General features: G+C 41.3%; 1 protein-coding gene across 1 annotated transcript; it reads right to left on the bottom strand.

The window, feature by feature from the left end:
* Window positions 1-197: 197 nt before the first annotated feature.
* On the bottom strand, window positions 198-20,180 carry nomo (nodal modulator). The gene is made up of 31 exons (XM_037536589.1): window positions 20,016-20,180; window positions 18,197-18,286; window positions 17,293-17,338; window positions 17,045-17,145; window positions 16,831-16,937; window positions 15,948-16,020; window positions 13,637-13,789; window positions 13,258-13,395; window positions 13,065-13,154; window positions 12,457-12,562; window positions 12,189-12,339; window positions 11,629-11,806; window positions 11,374-11,515; window positions 9,849-9,980; window positions 9,287-9,423; window positions 9,049-9,136; window positions 8,626-8,689; window positions 8,417-8,512; window positions 6,620-6,820; window positions 6,270-6,352; window positions 5,987-6,146; window positions 4,857-4,983; window positions 3,560-3,673; window positions 3,052-3,179; window positions 2,789-2,930; window positions 2,587-2,670; window positions 2,301-2,411; window positions 2,125-2,226; window positions 1,915-2,034; window positions 1,725-1,817; window positions 198-1,278 (listed from the first exon to the last, which is right to left on the bottom strand). Exons 1-31 carry the CDS (start codon window positions 20,157-20,159, stop codon window positions 1,147-1,149), a joined length of 3,633 nt encoding a protein of 1,210 aa, XP_037392486.1. The 5' UTR covers window positions 20,160-20,180; the 3' UTR covers window positions 198-1,146.
* Window positions 20,181-20,869: the final 689 nt, after the last annotated feature.

The raw sequence follows: 20,869 nt of genomic DNA, 5'->3' as shown, positions 1-20,869 counted from the left end.
GTTACAACATAAAACTCATGTTTTAATGAATTGTTAGTCTGTATACTTTGTCTTCATGTGATGAAATGGAACAAATACTCCAATAATTATCTCAGTATTCAGATACAGGCATCTCTGATAGCTACTCGTCCACATTCCCATCACTGGCAACAACTGACAGCATCTGGACTACACACTATACAAATATGAGACAGATATGCAGATTTTTCTCCCCATACATTTTATTTTTGTTCAGTTACATCTAAGAATTCGGAATTTGGACCAACTTTCATGGCGTGGGCTGTGGGCCTAAGATTTACTGAATCCATCATACAGTAGACTAATTACATCGTATCCATATAATCCACATTTACTTGGCGGCAGTGCTTCTGTTTGAGATGTAGCTCGCTGGTAAATTTATTTATATAAAAAAATATGTAGCAAAAACATTTGAGTTAAACGAAACACCCAAAAATACCAATCATACATCTTGCAAAACAATTAAACCAGTTCGTCAATGTATGATGTCAAATTCTGCTACAGATATGAAGTACATTTTAAATTAGTTGTTGAAAAAATAACCCTATAAATTTAAAAGTATTAACAAAGTGAATTTTTTTTTTCAGTCTGGGAGAAAGCAAATGAAGGAAGATTGATTTCACTAGAGTTAATAAATACCCCATTCCAAAAAAAAAACAAACAAAAAAAAAACAAAACAAAAAAAAAAAACAGCAAATTAACAATCATAGCAAATCGGCTCAGTGACTACTTACAAACTACCAACATGTAGACACGACTATCATTCTCTCTCACTCTTGCACTTTAGGGAGTAGGAAGTTTTAAATGTGTATCAAACATACAAATGTGTTTTATCAGGTCACCATGAAGACAGAGGCCATGTAGAAAAACAAAACAAACAAAAAAAACATGCATCACGGGATGGATGTCTGAACAGCAACAAGTCTGAAACCAGTTGGCCTCAGTGTCTTTTCTAAACATTGAGTGATGAAGCACCAGCTCTCATGCCATTGTTCAACTCATCAATGAGCCTCTTAAAAATACAGAGACTTCAGTGAAAAGTAAAATTGCAGGAGTAGTCAGTGTTTTGGCTGGTAAAGAAAGTTGTTAATGAGGTCTGAATGTAGTGGTAGGTTTGGCTCTGATGTCTCATGTGCGTCGCGTCTTCAGCCTCTTGGGCGGACGCTTGGCCTCATCCGTAGCGAGACTGTCCCCACTGGTCTGGGCCAGGCCCCGGACCCCCTGAATGCGACTGAGCAGCTGAAGGAAAAGTGGGATCACCTGAAGACCACCAAACACACACCATTATAATCCAAGTCATAATATGTCACTGTCTTTGAAGTGATTTATATAAATAATAAACCATTTAATTCCTTTTTAAAAGCAATTGCAAGTTCATAAAAAGGCAATGTTATTACATCCAAATATATTACAACTGAATACACTACCAGGCCATAGGTACGCCTACGAGTTACTAATTATTATTTAATATTACAACTCTAACCAAATAATTCATTACATGTATTCTGGTACTACTCCTGCAAAATGTGGGTCTTCTTAAGGCCGTCTTAATGCAAATATTTTTTTTTGCCTGTTCTATTGCGTTTTTCTGTACATCTAAACAGGACTGATGGTGTACTAAATCTAAACATCACACAGAAACCCAGTCACGTCATTCAATGGTGAAGCAAACTATGTCTAAAAGGATGTGGAATAGAAAATGGTACCCTTTCATGGTTATACACTGCCAGTAACAACAGCAAAGTTAAAGGCAGTGCTATGTAAGATCCTTGAGCAACCTCTTGATCAGGAAGTTTTCTCTGTATAGGAGAAAAGGAAGGTCATTCACAACAAACTCTGTCCAGAAAGAATCCAGCTTTATGCCTGATTACATCTGGGCATCTCACATGTACTTACAACAGGGTTAAAAGAGAGTGTGACATGTTTATGGTAGCCAGAAGACGTGAAGGAAACCTGAGGGAGTTTAAAGTCGTACTGGGAGCGAGAGAGAGTGGTGTCTAGCATCAAAACGTAGCTCTGTGAGAAGAAGACAAATAATAAATGCATATAAAATAAAAGAAACAAATTTGTTCCAGCACTGGTGATTGACTCTGAGGTTGGCCTTACCTCTCCATCGCGTGGGAGGGGAGAGAAGTGGAAGAAAAGCGACTGACCCAGAGACACGCTTTGGAAAGGACTATCGAGGTTGTCACTTTTGTAGAGTTTGACCTATGGAGAGAGACCTGTCCATAAAAGAGTCCTCAATAGGAGAATGCATGTTTGTTATTAACAAGTAGCCTTACCCAGAGAGTTGGCAGATGCTCAGGTGAGGTAATGATGTTGCCACTGAGGTCAAACTGATTGATCTGTCTGAAGGCGATGATGTTGACTCCCTCTATATCACTGCTGCCCACCTAAAAACACAAAATCAAACATGTCTTTAGCTAAAATAAAGTTTTGAAGGAACAACAACAGCCCACGGTTTTAACGGTCCACAGTAGCTCCATGATATTCACTGCCTTACACTGTAACCCTGATGTTAACCTCAACCCAAACCCAGTTAAACTTCTGGCCGCTGCTGGCTCATACCTCTATGGTTCTCTGCTGAGGCAGTGCTCTCTCTATGTGGTCATTGCCCTCTCCTCTCAGCTGAATGATGTAAGTACACCCAGGCTGTAAGGAAAGTGGGAAAACGGACAATTTCGGATTAAATTGACATAACAGTGGAAGTAACTATAGCTTATAATATCAATGTGAGCAGGCCGCCAACTGTGTCCATAAGCAATCTTACCAGCAGGCCTCGGAGTCTGAAGCGACCTCCCTCGTCAGTGACCGTGTCCTCACTGTACATACTGCACTCCCCCTGCCCCACTGCCTCCACAGCCACACCTTGCTCAGCATCACCACCAAGAGACTGCACTGTGCCATAGCAACTGCAAACACAATTTAGATTGAAGTGATACAATAAATGAATACTGCAATGGTCAATAGCCCCAACATTGAGATTGGAGCTATATTATTAAACTTTGGTGAGGCTTTTCTGGCATGCTGTACCTGTACGCGGTTTTAAAGCCAGTGATGGCGATGTGGAGATTCTGGCCCTCGTCGACTGAGATCATTTGTGCTGAGGGCTCAAAGCGGAACTCCTTCATCATGGGTTTAAAGTAGTACTGACCAGGACTCTGTTGAGTGAGTTTTTAGGTTGTGATTGAGTGAATTCAATAGCAGGGGACATTAGTTTAGCAACCTTCATGTAAAATAGCAGGCAGTGAACAGTCTTTACTTTCCCAAAATTGAGGTGCGTGGTAGATGCATATAAAATATTGCATCACCCCTGGATCAAGTTCATTGCCTCAGCCAAGGGATTCATGGGTCCAAGGGAGGACATTGGTATTAGCTTAACATCCGAGTGGCTTTTCTGATCCACCGCTACCCAAACCATACACCATTTCAGTTATTACTGTTACAGGCTAATGTTGACCAATTCTGCCTAAACAAAAATGCTTATTATGGCTTATCTTTAATAGGATACGTCTGCATCATATTTCTAAATAGACTTTACCAGGTTGTTGAATGTGAGAAGGCCAGTGTCCTGTGTGAGCAGATTGGATCGGAAATTTCCTCCACTCAGAGACAGAAGCACTCCAGAGAGAGGAAGCCCATCGTCTGCTTTGATCTGAAAAATAAACGGAAAACCAATATGTTACACAAGCACAAGCACAAGCACTTCTTATTACTGCCATGCAAATATCTCCTTTCCTCCAGGTATTAGTTTACAGTGGAGGACGAAGTGCACAAATCATGTACTTGAGTTCGAGTAGAGATACTCAAGGTAAAATATCACTCCAGTAAAAGTAGAAGTTCCTCAATTTAGACCTCCACTTGAGCAAAAGTACTAAAGTATTTGCCTTCAAATGAACTTAAGTATCAAAAGTAAAAGTACTAAAAGATTCACTATGTCTAATGGATATGATAATAACTAATGTCCTATTATCATTTTTGTAAGAGACTCTTGATTCATTAACTAATTTTAGGTGAAAATACTCACTTTTGGTAAACAAATCTTTTAGTAGAATGTCAATAATTAGTCTGTCACTGATGTCTATTAAAATTATCATGAGCACAAAACACTGAAGGCAAATAATTTCCATTAAGTACAGCCGAGTGGCTCGGAAATAACTCTTTGCAAACAAGCAGTTTTATTAGTTTCAAGTTCAAGTGAAACTTGCTTTAAACACAGGTTCACAAATTAATGTTCCTTTACTATGTTGCATCTGTAGATCTCTGTTCATAAACAAGAACTAGCCGAAACAAATTTACTCTAAAATGAAATAATGTTTGTATAAATTCAGAAAAAAAAAAGACATACCAGTCACGACTGCATATGTATACATATTTCTATATTGTGGACTATTTACACAAAGTTAGGTTAGTTCCATCATTTAAGTTGGCAGAGGCAGTCCCAAATTTTGGGCACTGGGTCGGTATGTCCAACAGGTCAAAACAAGCTCAAAACAAAGTGCGCACTGTACCCTGATCGGGGTGTTCGCCTCATGCTTCTTTAATTTTGACATTACGTTTTTATACACATGAACCAAAAGAAACGACAGATTTAAAAGTAAGATATTTGACTTTGAAATGTAGTGGAGTGAAAGTAAAGTCTCCCGATATGGAGCTACTTCAGTAAAGCCCAGATACACAAAAACTACTTAAGTACAGTAATGAATTAGATGTACTTAGTTACTGTCCACCACTGTTAGTTTAATACTTAAGTGAAGTAACCAAGATCAGATAAAGTGGAACTAGAACTGAACAAGTACATTATGTCAGCCTAAACATGTAATGTATGTATGAGTTACCTCAAAAGTGACGCCTGCCAAGGCAAAAGCCTTGAAATCTCCGGTGTTCTCCTCCACTGGAGTCAGCACGAAACCCTCTTTACTAGCACTGATGTCATATTGCAGATCACTGTGCAGAGGTCCAACACTGAGGGAGGCAGCAACAAGAGTTAGGAGAATTCTGCATAAAGGCAGTAACATTTGAAAACAACGAACATTATTTGTGTATATATTTGTGTGTGTGTGTATATATATATATATATATATATATATATATATATATATATATATATATATATATATATATATATGGTCCTAATCTAGGGTAATATGTCGGTATGCTTTCCGTATACCAGTCACAAGGCTGATGTCTCTTGCCCACACAAAACAGTTTGAGTCAGTGAAACACAGCGAGCTAAAGCTAACTCAGGCGAACCAAATGCTAGCAAGCTAGATTAACTGTCTGTAGCTGCCTGTCGCTCCTTCATTCATTCATTTATCCACACATCAAAACTGGATTGTCTGGCTGTTTACGTATTTTTTTTGTCTGTCCATTTGTTTGTTCGTCCACCCATCCCTCTGCATGTCTGTCTGTCCGCGGCTTTTATCATCCAGTTACCCTAATGTAAAAGCTAGATGGTGATTTTAGTTGTGCGAGTGGCAGAGCAAGCGATACTGCTGGACAGAGAGCGGTCAATCAAACTGCTCCTTAGCCACACCCACACAGTCCTCAGGTCTGATCAGCGGTTTAAGAAGTCATATTTACATCTTATCATTTATTTTTTGCTGAGTGTTTATCATAACTCAAGTTTAGTGTCAAGCAAACATTTTTTAAGCTTTACTTTTTCTGTTCCTTGGGACTTTAAACTGGTGTGCAGAAATAGCACAAGATCCCTTTTCAGTGCTCCATGCTGGCGATATTATCTTTCCTCTAGGGCCCGATGGGCAAGGGAGACACATAAAACTGTACTACATGGCTATTTTGCATGTCATAAGCTTTCAGGGAAAAACGACGGAAAAGAACGTACGATTTTTTTGGAGTAGTGATCAGTGTCCTGGTCTAAACCATAGTTAGAAGTGCTGGATTACAACTGAAACTATGCAGTAGTGGACAGATCAGAATGAGTCACCTGGTGAGCAGAGTTTAGTACCTGTAGGTTCCAGTTTCATCAGTGAGAACAGAGATCAGTGACTCTGTAGCTCCGCTCTCCTTGATGGAGATCTCCACACCCTCCAGTTCAGGAAACACTTGTCCTTGGAGAAACAGCCCAGCTCGGCCCGTAATCTCCACCATCTGCCCTGGACAGCTCTCTGGAAATGGAAAGAAAGCAAGGAAGGGTGTTCACTTGGCAAAGTGGGGCCATGTACTTACATAAACACTAAACATAAACATACCAATCATGTTTTATACATATGTAGTGCTATGACTCGAACCTCCGGTGATGGTAGCCTCCACTTCAGGTGGGTAAAAAAGAAGCTCTTTGGATGAGGGGGTGACTGTGATCTTTTCCCCAGCCCTGAAAAACAGCCCATGTCACATCTTTTATAAAGTCGGGAGAATATCTACATCATGACTTCGTAGGAGTCAGAAAAACACTCACCACAACTTCTACTGGCCTAAAAAATACATTAACCTTGTTTTTGTTTTTTAAAGAAAGAAAACAAAAAAGAAAAGCAAAAGAATAAACAGCTCTAGTTTAAACATCAAAGCTAATTCGAGAACGACGTCTGTAATGCATATTGACAGAGGGGGAACAGCAGTCGGTGAGTTCTAAAGCTCTTACCGTGCCCAGTAGGAAAACTCATAGTGGAAAGGCTCATGGAGCTCATCTGGTTTCTCTTCCACAGGTGGGCTCTGCTCCTCTCCTCTCTCCTCTCTCTCTTTCCTGCGAGATGCGATCTCCAGCAGCTGCTGCTCCCGCCGCTGCTCCTCCGATGAGCGCAAAGGACCCAGGACTAGGGCGGGCTCACTCTCAATGGACGACCTGAGGTCAAGGAGGGCACGTCTCAGACTTAAACGTACAGTTTTTCTACTCTCTTTAAAGTGATAGTTTAGTAAAAACACAATTTGCACAGCTTTGTGCAAAATTTGTGTATGGTTTTATTTATATTTACTTTCTTACTGCTTATATTATTTTATTGGTTTACTGGTCTATATGTCTGTTTTATACCTGTGTTCATCACTTTGTTGCAGCCTCTGTTGTTTTTAAAGTGCTTTACAAATAAATTTGAGTTGAGTTGTCAATACAGTAAAGCAGCTGGTCAGTCGAGACATTTTTGTGTATGCAGTTTTCTTTGGCTTTGCACTGGAGATAGAGTAGCTAACAAGCAACTGAAGCTAAAAGCCCAATTAGCACTGTGAAAACTGCCTTACTGCCTTACTGCTGTAGTCAAGACCATATGTCTTTGTAGACCATGACTTGCCAAGACCTAACCAAGCCCGTGTCTGAAGGGGGCCGATTCCAAGAGAAAGCGAGATCCAAATGAGAGCGAGACCAGATCAGCACCAAAACCCAAAGAGGTCCTCTTCAAGACCATGCCTTAGTCTTTACCTCCTTTAATTGTGCCCTTACAATTACATTAAGGTATCTGATTCTTTTCTGACAGAACTAAAAGTGAAAAGTTAACTGTTTATCAATAATGCCACCCATCTGACATCAATAACCCTTCCTGTCCTGTCACCTGCTCGGATCATCTGCAACTTGTTTAAGACAGTACAATACAAACACAGAAACCTTATGAAACAGCTCAACCTGCGCAGCACTTTACTGCCACGCCCCACACTATCCAATCAGATTTTAGAAATATGCTTTTCAAACTGCTGTAAAGCGCAACTCCTACCCAATTAACCTAAACTACACATACTGATAGCCAGCCAGCTAGGTGCAAACGTGTTTTAGCAACACCTAGTTAGTAACAGTAACAGTAACAGTAGGCTAAACACAATACAAGACTGTTCCATGTAGTTATTTATTTATTTATTTTATTTTTGACTGAATTTGACAGACATATGAACAAATGTTTTGGCTTCCTCAGTCGCGATGTTTTAGATCATCTGGATACACAAACTCGACTCGATATCTCTGCGACAAAAGGCTTTAAACTGCTGAATAAATAATCTAGGCTGCTTGATTTATGCAAATCTATTTACAGAGTTAAACATCAGAAATAAACCAGCCAATGCTTACATGGTAGTGAAACTCGGTAGAACTAAATGGACCATTTAAATACACAGCTGCAAAAAAAACCTGAACCAAAAGGTGGTGGGGAGGGAGTCGAGGTTATTTCTTCCATGGTTTATCACACTGAACAGTGTGATACAATAAAATATTTTTATTGTGAAATGCTTTACATTTCTATCAAATTACAGCCTTAGAGCTCAGCTCTACTTGCTGTTGAAACAAGCTAAAGCAGCTGAAGCTCTGCTCTGGTTCAAGTCCGTTTCTTGAGTTGAGACAACACAAAATTACACCTTATATCTGGCCTTGATCACCTCACACCAGTCCTGAACTGTGTCAAGTTTTTCACTGAAATACTGACAGAGACGAGTATTTTAATCAGCATATTTTATCCCCACTTACTTGATAGTAACTGTGACATCCAGCATCTTATCAGTGGTGATGAGTCCAGTCATGTGGTGCCTGACGGCAGTCAGAGTCAAAATGCTGGGGGCAGAGCTGAAGAAACAACCGTGTTCAGGAATCAGCAACATTTATTCAATGTGTCATACATAAAATGACATCTATAATACAGCTTAATACAGTATATACCATTAGAAATGTATACTTACGTGTTATAAGTATAATAATCCTGTTCAAACTGGTGGCAGGAGCGTGGAGTCACTTTGTAAACACCTACATAGAGCAATGCAACACAAAAGACAGATAAAGAACATGCTGGCATTTTAAGTTAAGTGATACTTTTTTGATTCCACAAACGGGGAAATTCCACCTCCGCATTTAACCCATCCGTGAGGTGAAACACCACATACACACTAGTGAATACACACACACTAGGGGGCAGTGGGCAGCCCTATCCACGGCGCCCGGGGAGCAGTTGGGGGTTAGCTGTGTTGCTCAAGGACACCTCAGTCATGGACTGTCGGCACTGGGGATCAAACTGGCAACCTTCCGGTCACAGGGCCAGATCCCTAACCTCCAGCCCATGACTGCCGGATAAACATGCTGCACAGCTGAGGAGTAACTAAGTATACCTGGTTTGGACAGGCAGAAGCGGTTGACTCCCTTGGACAGATTGTAGATGCCTACATTCTCAGGTTTACTGCCATCTTGGAAGAATTCCTAGGAGAAAGAAAAAAACAAACCAAAACGTGAAGCAGCATCACTCTCACTGAAAAGGAGTGAAATTAAATCATAATGCATTATTCTTGCTGCTCCGTTATAAAAAGCTCAACGTCAAAGAGCTCAAGAGAAGAAAAGCCTTGCTCTCACAAGTGTGATGGCGTGGGACAGGGAGCAACGCAGCATGTAGCCGGTCTGTCTGAACTCCACTCCCTCCACATCAGAGTCCAGCACCTCCACCTCCAATGACTTATGCCTCCAGCACCATTCCTCATGGGTGATGGCCACTGACAAAAAAGCAGGTTGTTTTTTCAAAGTACAACAGAGTCATGAATACTCACATCTATTCACACAACCTGCATTCAACAGCAACACATGTGGTTTTTTTATACTTTAAACTATACAGTTTTCTCCAAAACACTAAGTTCAGATCAAGAAGGGCCTGGAGAGAAGATGAGCAGAATCAGGAGTGTGGGAAAGCACTAATCTGGACAGTGGCGAATTATTGCTGGGCAGGGACTGGGAAAGATTTGAGTTCTTTACACAGCTGGATAAGGAGGAATAACAATTCCCCTATTGCAGATTTTGGCTTAAATGATCTGGATAGCTCAGTAAAATACTTTGTAAAATACACTTTTTAAATTCAGAATTTTAAATTAAATCATTTTTTTCCCTTAAGAAAGTGAGATTATATCCATAGTCCTTTTCCTACCTTTGTATTTCCCAGGTAGGACGTTACTGAAGGAGAAGCTGAGGATTTCACTGCTGCCAGAAAGCTGGATGTTCTGCCTCTCCCCCTGTCTGCTCACAGGCTGCAGAGTTACTGTTAGATCCCCACACGCAGCTGAGGGATCAATCCAAAATGAATACTTCATTTGTTAAAACCACAATAAGGAACTGATGGTGGGTGGAGTAAAAGTTTAGCAGAAAGTTACATTAATGCAATTTTCCCCTGCTCAGTGCAGCTGAAACAGCCAAGGCATTTGTATAAAACTAGGACATCAAGAGGGCTACTACTACTGTTTATACACCACACGGACAAAAGTACTGAGAAACCCACACATTTTTATGGCATCCCATTTTAAATGCATCAGTATTAATATTGAGTTCCCCCCCATTGCAACTATAACAGCTTCCACTCTTCTGGGAAGCTCATCCCAAAGGTGTTCAGTGGTTCTTCCACACCAAACTCAACCAACCATGTCGTTATGGACCTTGCATTGTGCACTAAGGCAGATTCATGTTGGAACAGAAAAGGGTCTTCCCCAAACTGTTTTTTGCAAAGCTGGAAGCACACAATTGTCAAATGTCTTGGTCTGCTGACTCATTAAGATTTCCCTTCATTGGAACTAAGAGGCCTAGCCCAAGCCCTGAAAAACAACCCCATAGCATTATCCCTCCTCCACCAAACTTTACAGACGGCACAAGGCAGGTAACATTCTCCCGGCATTCGCCAAACTCAGATCCGTTCATCAGACTAACAGATAGAGAAGTGCGATTCGTCACTCCACAGAACGCATTTCCAGTGCTTCTGAGTCCAGTGGGCGTGTGCACCACTCCAATGCTTGGCACCGTGCTTGTGACGTAAGGCTTGAAAACTCACGCCATGCATGCAGTTATTCAGTCAGCAGAGAATTGGCACCTTTTATGCACTGTGTGTCTCAGCACTCTGTAACTTCATGTGGTCTGACACTCCATGACAGGGTTGCTGTGATTCCTAGTCACTACCACTTTTCAATAATACCACTCACAGCTGATCGTGAAATATCTAGGAGGGAAGAAATTTTGCTAACTGACTTGTTGCAACAGTGTCATGCTATTACAGTACCACGCTGAAATTCAGCAAGCTCTTTAAGATGATCCATTCCTTCACAAATGCATGTAAAGGCAGACCGTCAATGAGAGGCAGGCAGACAATTAGACCGAATAAAACCTGAATTCAATGATTAAGAGGTGTGTCCCAATGCTTTTGTTCAAACACTGCATCTATGTGACATACTTCTGTCTGCTTTTACAGATAACAGCACATCATGCAATGCCAGAAACCACATAAACAAGTCTATCTGATGTATATGATAACTCTATGCAAATGGATATGGGACAGAACTTTCCATTATTACTTAGAGTAAAATAGTTTTGTACCTTCAAAGCAAAACTAATTACAGACACTTACATCAAACATGTCTTCCTTTGGACTTTATTTTATTTTCTATTAATAACCCAAAGAACCTGCTTACCCAGACATGAGACAGAGCCAGTGACCACTGCTATGAACTGAGTGAAGAGCAGGTCACTGAGAGGGCGGTCGACCAGCGAGATATCGAGAGATTGGGGCTGCAAAGCGAGTCCAGCCTTGACCTCAGCCTCTGGAAGGGTCACCTGTGTAAGTCATATAACAAATTAAAAAAGCATGTATCAATTTAAAAAAAAAAAAAAAAAAAAAAAAATTATATACACACACACACACACACACGTTCCCTTCCCATCATTACCTGTACACTGTAGTCTCCTGGTTTGGCTTGGAAGCAGAATGCCCCCTGATGGTCACTCTCGATAGTACGGACCACACCCTGATCACGTCCTTGTCCAGAAAGTGTCACTTTATAACGTCCAAGATGCTTTATGCCTTCTGGGAGGCGAGTAACAGAGATCTGACCACACACACTAAACCTGAGAATGACAACATTTTTACAGTTTTTAATGCACTATGGCTTTATGTTAGCATCCATATTCTAAATCATTAACTATGAAAATCAGATTAAACTGCTTATTTTCCTTTATTACCAACTTAAATGACGTCATGGTAGTGTCTTGAAATTATAATGGAATCATTTAGCTAGAAAACAAGTGTTAGAAGAATTTTTCTAAATTTGTTTTTTTTTTTTAATACAAACTGAAGTATTTCTTTGTGCTTCTGTTGTCTGCCAGGACGAGACTGTATGTCCTGTAGTCCTTTCCACCATATACATTTCATATATATATATATATATTTTTTAATTCTAGTTACTTGGGAAGGCTAATCAATATATACAAGTCCAGGCCCCCCACTGACCCTGCAGTGATGATGTCTGGGAGCTGGGGGGTGCTAGGTGCAATCTTCACTGTGACTGGCTCAAAGAACATGAGCTCTTTATGAGTGTTGATGGTGTAGGTGCCAGTGGTCATGTTCTCCAAGCGGAATGAACCGTCTTCTTTGGTTAGCACTGTAGAAAAAAAACAGAGATTAAGGGAGAGGGCTCCTTCAAAGTATTAGTGATAGTTTAATACAATAATAATAAAAAAAACACCACGACATCCTATACAGAAATCACTGCAGTTACCTTTAATCTGGTTGTTAAGAGTGACAACTGCATCTGGAATTCCTTCCCCGTCTGGGCTATTCAAAACTCTACCCATCACAGAAAAACCCATCACTTGGAAAATTGTCTAAAAGAAAGCAGGGAGAAATGATGCATCATCAACATCATTGCCAACAACTGACAGCTCAGTTGAGGTTTAAGTGAGGTGTCTTAAAGGAGATTAAGTGTAACCTGCTGCTATATTACGCAACCAGTGTAAAGGTCAATCGCGCTCTCTAGGATTTTTGGCACGGTCAAGATTCAAACACATTAACTCCTGAGAATAAAACAAAACACTTGACGCTTGATCTCCTTTAAATGAAACAAACATCTGGTAAAAGGTCTTGTGATGTCCATTAGATGCTCAGAGAAGCTTACAATAACAAGATCATACTACCAGACACATCTACTGCTCTCCTTACGGCCGCACCAAGACAAACTTTATATGACTCTGCACATCTGCCACAGTGGATGTAGCAGAAATCTGCATCCCATTGAAATGATGTGTTCGAAAGCGCAGCAGCGTTCGTATAAAAGCAACTTGACAGAGGTTTGGCCAAATAGAAAGAGTTACAGGATGTCAGAGTTACCTCCAGCCTCATGCTGCTGTGCTCGACTCTAAAATCCAGCCGGGACGGAGCAACATCGAAAGTTATCCTTTCACCTCTGTAATACGGCACCTGCGATTTCAGAGAGGATTAGGTCATTCTCAGCTGACCACTCATCTGGTTCTTTTTTGTATAAAACAAAAATAACTCCATCATAAAAAATAGATGATCTTACCACAGTGTATTCACCGCTAGGCAGGCAGGGAAAAGAGAAAGTACCATCCTCACGTGACTGTGCACTGCATAGGTACACGGGTGATAAGTCATCTGACACGGCTCCATCTACTGGAGCTCTGCTGCAGCCACTGATATCCTGCGTTAAAAAAATGGAGCAGAGTTTACTAGAAGCATTTTCCACATTTCGTTCAAATCCCTTCTTTGTGTAATAAAGTAAAGCACTGGGACTAGAACTGTTGTAATAAGATTTTGAGCAGACAGTTAAATACCCAATAACTAGCTCTGAAAGACCGTTATATTAAAGAAGAAGCCTAAAATGGCCAATTGGCCAAGTAACTGAGATCACACAATTATGTCAATTATGTCAAGCCATTTACCTCCTGTACCATAGCGGTGGAGTAGAGGAGAAAATTAACCTCCTTCATGGGTTCACCATCGCTCTGCACCTCTCCAGAGACATCATAGCCTTTGACCACCAAGGGAGCTGCAGCTGGAGCATTGGCATTCGACACGATCACGGAGGTTGAGCTCTGTCGAGACAAACCTGTAACTCTCCACTGAACAGACATTTATTGCACACTACTGCTCAAAAGGTTGGGATCACCATTCAAACACCCAGAACCAGGTACAATAATGAACGGACTGATAAATGAAAACGAATCGTAAAGCTAATAGCTTTGAGAATCCAGCAGAGATCCACAGTTGGAATTGCTCAACATAAGAATTGGATGATTTTTGCTCCAATCAGCCAATTTATGATTTTTATTTTCGCCTATCTGTGTTGCAGTTTTAGAACGTAAATAACGTGTGGCACGTGCACTCACGCTGTATTTGACGCAGGTCGCAGGATATTAAAATAGGCAATGGATTTAACGTAGAAATTGAAAATTGTTTTTCAAAAGTGATAATGGCTGATTTTACAGTATTTTTAGAGTACATCATCTACTAACATGTTAAACTTGAAGATTAAATGAAACATCCAAATATACACTATATTGTTCAAAAGTCTCCACTCCCCCATCCAAATCACTGAATCCAGGTGTTCCAGTCACTTCCATGGCCACAGGTGTATAAAGCCGAGCCCCTAGGCCTGCAGACTGCTTCTACAGACATTAGTGAAAGAATGGGTCACTCTCAGGAGCTCAGTGAATTCCAGCGTGGTGCCGTGATCGGACGCCACCTGTGCAGCAAGTCCAGTCGTGAAATTTCCTCACTACTAAATATTCCACAGTCGACTGTCAGTGGGATTATAACAAAGTGGAAGCGATTGGGAACGACAGCAGCTCAGCCACGAAGTGGTCGGCCACGTAAAATGACAGAGTGGGGTCAGCGGATGCTGAGGGGCATAGTGCACAGAGGTCACCAACTTTCTGCAGAGTCAATCACTACAGACCTCCAAACTTCATGTGGCCTTCAGATCAGCTCAAGAACAGCGTAGAGAGCTTCATGGAATGGGTTTCCATGGCTGAGCATCCAAGCCTTACAACACCAAGCGCAAAGCAAAGCCTCGACTGCAGTGGTGTAAAGCGCCGCCACTGAAGACCTGTTCTCTGGAGTGACGAATCACGCTTCTCCATTTGGCACTCCGATGAACGAATCTGGGTTTGGCAGTTGCCAGGAGAACTGCCTCACAAATGCGCTTCTGGAAGAACTTCCCATAAAAAAATTCCCATAAACACACTCCCAACCCTCGTGGAAAGCCTTCCCAGAAGAGCTGAAGCCGTTATAGCTGCAAAGGGTGGGCCGACATCATATTAAACCCTGTGGATTAAGAATGGGATCTCACTCAAGTTCACGTGTGTGTAAAGGCAGACGACCGAATACTTTTGGAAATACAGTAAACCTCTTAATATCTAGTTTATAAAACGATTTACTTAACATGACAAATGATTAATACAAACACAAATGACTAACAAATGATGGCACAGACTCCTACACTGAACATCTAGATAACGTTTTTATGCGATCTACCGAACAGAAGCTTGGCATACCAAACACTGAGGGAAAATCAGGGGATTCACTATCCAGTTCACCAGTCTTCCATGTGTTTGGCAGAGATTAGTGTGGCTCTGCTTCTGTAACACCTTTGTTTTGAAACTGCTTCGACGTGGATATCAAATTGACCAAGTCAAGAGATTTCAGATGTTCTCCATCCAGCTGTCATAATGTTGGTTCATATTAACATACTGACTCAAACTACACCTCACAGCCAGTGAGTGACATACGGTTTTGAGCAGATCACTTGATGCGTTACTGTCCTGACAAAGTGTATTGAACAAATGATCTTCCTCTATAAAAACCTCTAAACGTCCTGCTTTTCTCTCCAGATGTGTAAACTCTCGGCAAGAACACACACAAAAATGCTGATCTCATACACAATGTAATTAAACTTCTGTAATAAACCATTTTGTAAATACCTTTATTATAAGGGCTACATCATAAGCATTATTATTATTATTACTATAATTATTATTAGAAGTAGTGGGTGCACTAATTGGACAAGCCAGGCAACACCAGCATAAGTTCTGAGCGCTTCACATCAGTAAATACTTTTTCAAGAGGACTGGTTCAGTTGTTCAAAAGACTGAATCAAAGCCTCAGAAAGCTTCGTTTCTTCCATCACCAGTACTTGGCGCCTTTTTTTGACTGCAGTCAAACTACAATACATCAATGCATATGGCACACTACCTGCTCCAGGGTCCAGGACGCATGGGTTGCTGTGATATCATAACTTCCAGGGAGCACTTTGGTAAAGGTGTACCTATAAAAACAAACAAGACAATTAACAAATTAACGCATAATCTACATTCAGAGGTCTTCTGTGCAAAGCTGTTGAACACATTCCAACAACTCCGACCAAAACGTTACTACATAATCCAAGTCCACGCGCTAAACTGTATCACGGCACCATCTGTGGTGAAACGGTGTGATGTTCTGAATTTCGCAGCATGACAAATCAAACAGGTCTGCCTCGATATGTTTTAGGACAAACCTCGAAAACATTTCCCCACAAAATATTTGACCTGCTTTGTATTTTTCCTTCATACTCAACATGTCTAAATTTATACATTTATACACTAAACATGTATAAATCGTGTAAAGAAAAAGGATGTACATGCACGAAAACGAGTATGAGGCAATTTGTGTAAATGTTGAGAACAAACTTGGGTCTCGGTTTCCCCCCCCGTTTTAAGCATTATGCACAAAACAGCCCCGTTTCCTTCTTCCTTCCCCACCAAAGCAGACCTGATTCAGCTCATCAGATCATTTTCAATGTTTGTGAATTCGATAAGGCCTTACATGAAGGAGCAAGGAATACATGAAACTTATTCCATTTGCTGGATTTAAATATCACAATTTCAACACTAAACTCACTGTTTATATATAAAATACATAAACACAAAGAATAAAACATCACAATGTAACTTTGTGACCTTCAAAACCAGTAATTACAACTTCCAAAAGAAAAAAATGTACATGACTAAAATCAATGCTTGGGATTTGAGGGATAAAAAGACCCTTAACACCATGATACCCTTAATAACATAATGGAGAGAGAACTTTGACTGACTGTCCTCCAGGCTGGGTAAACACGGTCTGAAGTACTTCCTCCTCTCCAGCATTTCTCAGGTTAACCTCCACTCCTGCTGGGCCCTGCAGATGACCTTTACTCAGCACCTGAGCCAAAAAGATGGAGAAATTAAGACTGATGTCAAAAATAAATAAATAAATAAATAAATAAATAGGGGGGGGGGGGGCTTCTGATACATCTACATTTTTCTCACCGTTCCTAAGACGGAGAATCCTGTGAAGAAGAAATTAATGTCCTGCTCTTTAGTGCATATGTCAGTGAGGCCATCGACATGGAGGTCCACTGTTGTTGGTTCTGGGAACGAAGAGCCGAGTAGGAAAGATAAATGCTGAATGTTCAACACATTTTCAGATCATTTTAAAAAAATTTGGCAAGACAGAATGGAAACTATAGCACAGGTATGGTGAAAAGGGAGCGTTCCTGGTGGAAAGTGTCTCTTACCAAAACTCCATCCCAAAGGTGGTTCTATTTTGAGCACAAAATCACCCTGTAACAAGATACACACACAGTTCACACCTCATTTAGCAGATATTACCCACATGAGATGAGGACCTTACCACGGCAGAATTGCTCACAGTGGTGGAGATAGGAACCAGATGTCTGAAGTTTTTAAAGCCTCTTAAGCTAACGCACACAAAGTTATTATATTAAGAGATACTTTTTTGATCCCACAAACGGGGAAATTCCACCTCCGCATTTAACCCATCCATGAAGTGAAGCACCACATACACACCAGTGAACACACACACTAGGGGGCAGTGAGCACACTTGCCCGGAGTGGTGGGCAGCCCTATCCACGGCACCCGGGGAGCAGTTGGGGGTTAGGCGTCTTGCTCAAGGACACCTCAGTCATGGACTGTCGGCCCTGGGGGATCGAACCGGCGACCTTCCGGTCACAGAGCCAGATCCCTAACCTCCAGCCCAAGACATGCCCAAGACATTGTTTTATGGCATTTTGGGAAGATTTTGGCATATATTTTATAAAACGACCAAGGTGAAGACACACAGGCAGGACAGGGAAAGGCTAAAGAGACCCCAAAGGGAACTTTTCTTTCTAAATATCCAACTATTTTAATATTATCAACACTACAGAAAAACTCAGGAGGCATCTGCAGGGTCAATGGCGGTTGTGAGTAGGAAACGAAACGGCACTATTTGTTGTGCCAACATTGCGACTCTTGGTTCTCATCACTAATTCACTAAAGTGAATCTGAACATCTCTCCACAGGGAGTCAGCTCATATCAAACCACTCTGAATAACTCTGCTTACATATCAATCACTGAATCATACAGATCTTTTTCAGTCTGAGGAATTCCTCTTTACCTCTGCAGCAAGTTACTGTACCTTGTCATAGAGCGGGATCATGAAATAGCCATTGATAGGAGCACAGTCAGTCTGGTATTTCAGGGAGCCTTGCTTAGTGTACAGCTTAATCTGGAGGAAACAGAAAAGAAACGTTTCAGTGTGTGTGTGTGTGTGTGTGTGTGTGTGTGTGTGTGTGTGTGTGTGTGTAAAGTATATTAAATATAAACTGCATATGGAAATAACTTATTTCCCATGTTTTAATCAGCGTTAGCTCCTTATTAACACAGGAAAAAATGTGAAATCAACAGAAAGTGACTTTCATATGGAAGTCCGATTGACTCATTGACTCTCAATTATGAGACGCTGTGATTGCTGAGTTGCTAAATCATAATTAAGAAATGTTAAGTGATTATTATGAGATACAAGTCAGAATTATGGAAAACGTCATTATTATGACTTACTAAATGGTTATTTTTTTCTATTGGTGGAAACCAGTGGTGGACAGTAACTGAGTAAATGTAATTCGTTAGTGTACTTAAGTATTTTTTCATGTATCTGTACTTTACTTAAGTTTCTCCATTCTGGAGTTCAGAGTCTAATATCCGACTTTTTCCTCCTACATTTTGAGAAATCTGTCGTTCCTTTTGGTTTCTGTGTGTATAAAAACGTAACACGTCAAAACGAAAGAAGCGCAAAGCCAGAGCACCAATCAGGGCCCAGCGGTCACTTTGTTTAGAGCTGGTTTTGACCTGTTGGTCATACCGACCCAGTGCAGCACGCGGTTCAACGTCAGCGCAGCGGCGTAAAACTTTGGGAGAGTCTGTTCAACATAAATGATGAACTAACCTAACTTTGTGTAAATAGAGCTCAATATAGAAATATGTCCACATATGCAGTCGAGACTGACGCGGCTTTTTTCTGAATTTCTACAAACACCATTTCATTTTATAGTAAATGAGTTTGGGCTGGTTTATGTTTATGAACAGACGCCTACAGATCAACATAGTAAAGGAGCTCATCTGTGATCCTGAGTTTAAAGCCAGTTTTTATTCAACTTAAACTTGGAACTAAGTTGTAAATAAATCTGAAACTGAAACTTTGCTTGTGTGTAAAAAGTGATTTCAGAGCCACTCGGTTCTCCCTGATGGAAACTGTTTACCTTCAGTGTTTTGTGCTTCTGATCATTTTAATAGACGTCAGCGTCACTAATTAATGACGTTCTATTAAAAGACTGGTTTACCAAGAGAGACGCTGGAGGACTTTCACCTGAAATGAGTTCATGAAGCCAGTCTGGACCTCTACTTTTACTGGAGTAATATTTTACCTTGGGGGTCTCGACTTTAACTCAGGTACATGATTTGTGTACTTCGTCCACCTCTGGTGGAAACAGATGTGTTTGCCCATCACAGATTTAGCTCAGTTAGTTAAATGTCTAACTTCAGCTGAACAGTCGGTCAGGAACACCTGTTAATATTAGTTACCGTTACAGCCTAACGGGGCTTGGGGGTCCAGAGTCCTCGCTCTGTGCTTATCAACCGAATGAGGACCGAACTGCTCGGTAAGAATAAATCCAGCTGCTGGAGCACCTGCTGACTTCACGGTGTTTAAGGCTGAACCCGCTTACTAGGCAGTTAAATCGACAGCGTTAGCCTGCTAGCTGCTAGGAGGGCCGGCTGCCCTTATCACACTTCAAACACTCTGGATCTACACGACGCGCATGAGGCCGGAGCCGCTGCGTCGATCCGGATGGTGTAGAAATCCGCTGAACTGCGCAGCCCCGCCCGGAACTGGGTTAGCTGCACAGCAGGCTAACTAACTAGCTATCTGTCGTTATGACACCAAACGCTCTCGCTCTCACCTCGATAAGAGAATAGTCGATTTCCACATCTGACTTGACAAACCCGCCGCAGCCAACCAAAATATCATCCGCAGAATCCACAAGCAGCGCGAACAGAGAATAAACCACCAACAGTGAAATCTTTAACTTCCCAAACGCTGCCATCGTTCAGCCCTCGGATAGAGTAAGGACAGACGGCGCACGTGGGCTCTGCGCATCTGACCAATCACGGCGCGCCGCACAGCGTCTGCCCAAACACTATTGGCCGCTCAGACAGCTCGTCCGTGCTCATTCGTTTCATTGGCTTACTCAGCAGAAAACGTGACACCAATGTATCCAATCATGGCGCTCGTTTGTCTTGCGCTTGTGGGGATTGGTGGATGAGCTGTCCGCTCTTCCAGCCGAGCTGCTGTAGAGCGACGCTGAGTGGCTGCGGTTTGGAAAGATGTCTAATTTGGTCATTTTAATAGTTAAACTCGCGCGTTTACTGAAATAATCACATTTATCATACTTTCAGAAAAATCAAGCATTTAAAAAGAGGTCCCCGAAGACGAATGCTGTGTATATATGTGTGTGTGTGTGTGTGTGTGTGTGTGTGTGTGTGTGTGTGTGTGTGTATTGTAACCGTTCTCCCTTTTCTCTTCAACCATTCTGTTCATTTGCATTCGTTATATTCTTATTGGAAAGAGTCTACCTTTACCTTTAATAGCTATTTCAACGGCGTCGTTTTTTCTTCTGATATTAACCTACGTGTACGATATTTTTCAGCGAGGCTGAAAAAATACAGATTAAAAAATGTATTTTCGCTAAGGTCCACAAGAGGGCGGGATCGTTTCAGGTGGTCGTTCTGGTCGCCCTGATAGTTTGACCTCAAG

Source organism: Pygocentrus nattereri, chromosome 30 (genome assembly GCF_015220715.1).
Source record: "Pygocentrus nattereri isolate fPygNat1 chromosome 30, fPygNat1.pri, whole genome shotgun sequence".
Taxonomy (NCBI): domain Eukaryota; kingdom Metazoa; phylum Chordata; class Actinopteri; order Characiformes; family Serrasalmidae; genus Pygocentrus; species Pygocentrus nattereri.
Note: the sequence above shows the minus strand (reverse complement) of the source record. Positions and strands in the feature narration are given on the sequence as shown.

What these genes read in the sequence shown, in the direction of transcription:
- nomo (XM_037536589.1), bottom strand. Translation starts at nt 20,159, where the DNA reads ATGGCAGCGTTTGGGAAGTTAAAGATTTCACTGTTGGTGGTTTATTCT. An exon ending in ACAGCAGCATGAGGCTGGAG is followed by an intron (nt 12,563 to 13,064) that starts GTAACTCTGACA and finishes GCTTTCTTTTAG; the next exon opens with ACAATTTTCCAAGTGATGGG. An exon ending in TGTCCCACGCCATCACACTT is followed by an intron (nt 9,137 to 9,286) that starts GTGAGAGCAAGG and finishes TCTTTCTCCTAG; the next exon opens with GAATTCTTCCAAGATGGCAG.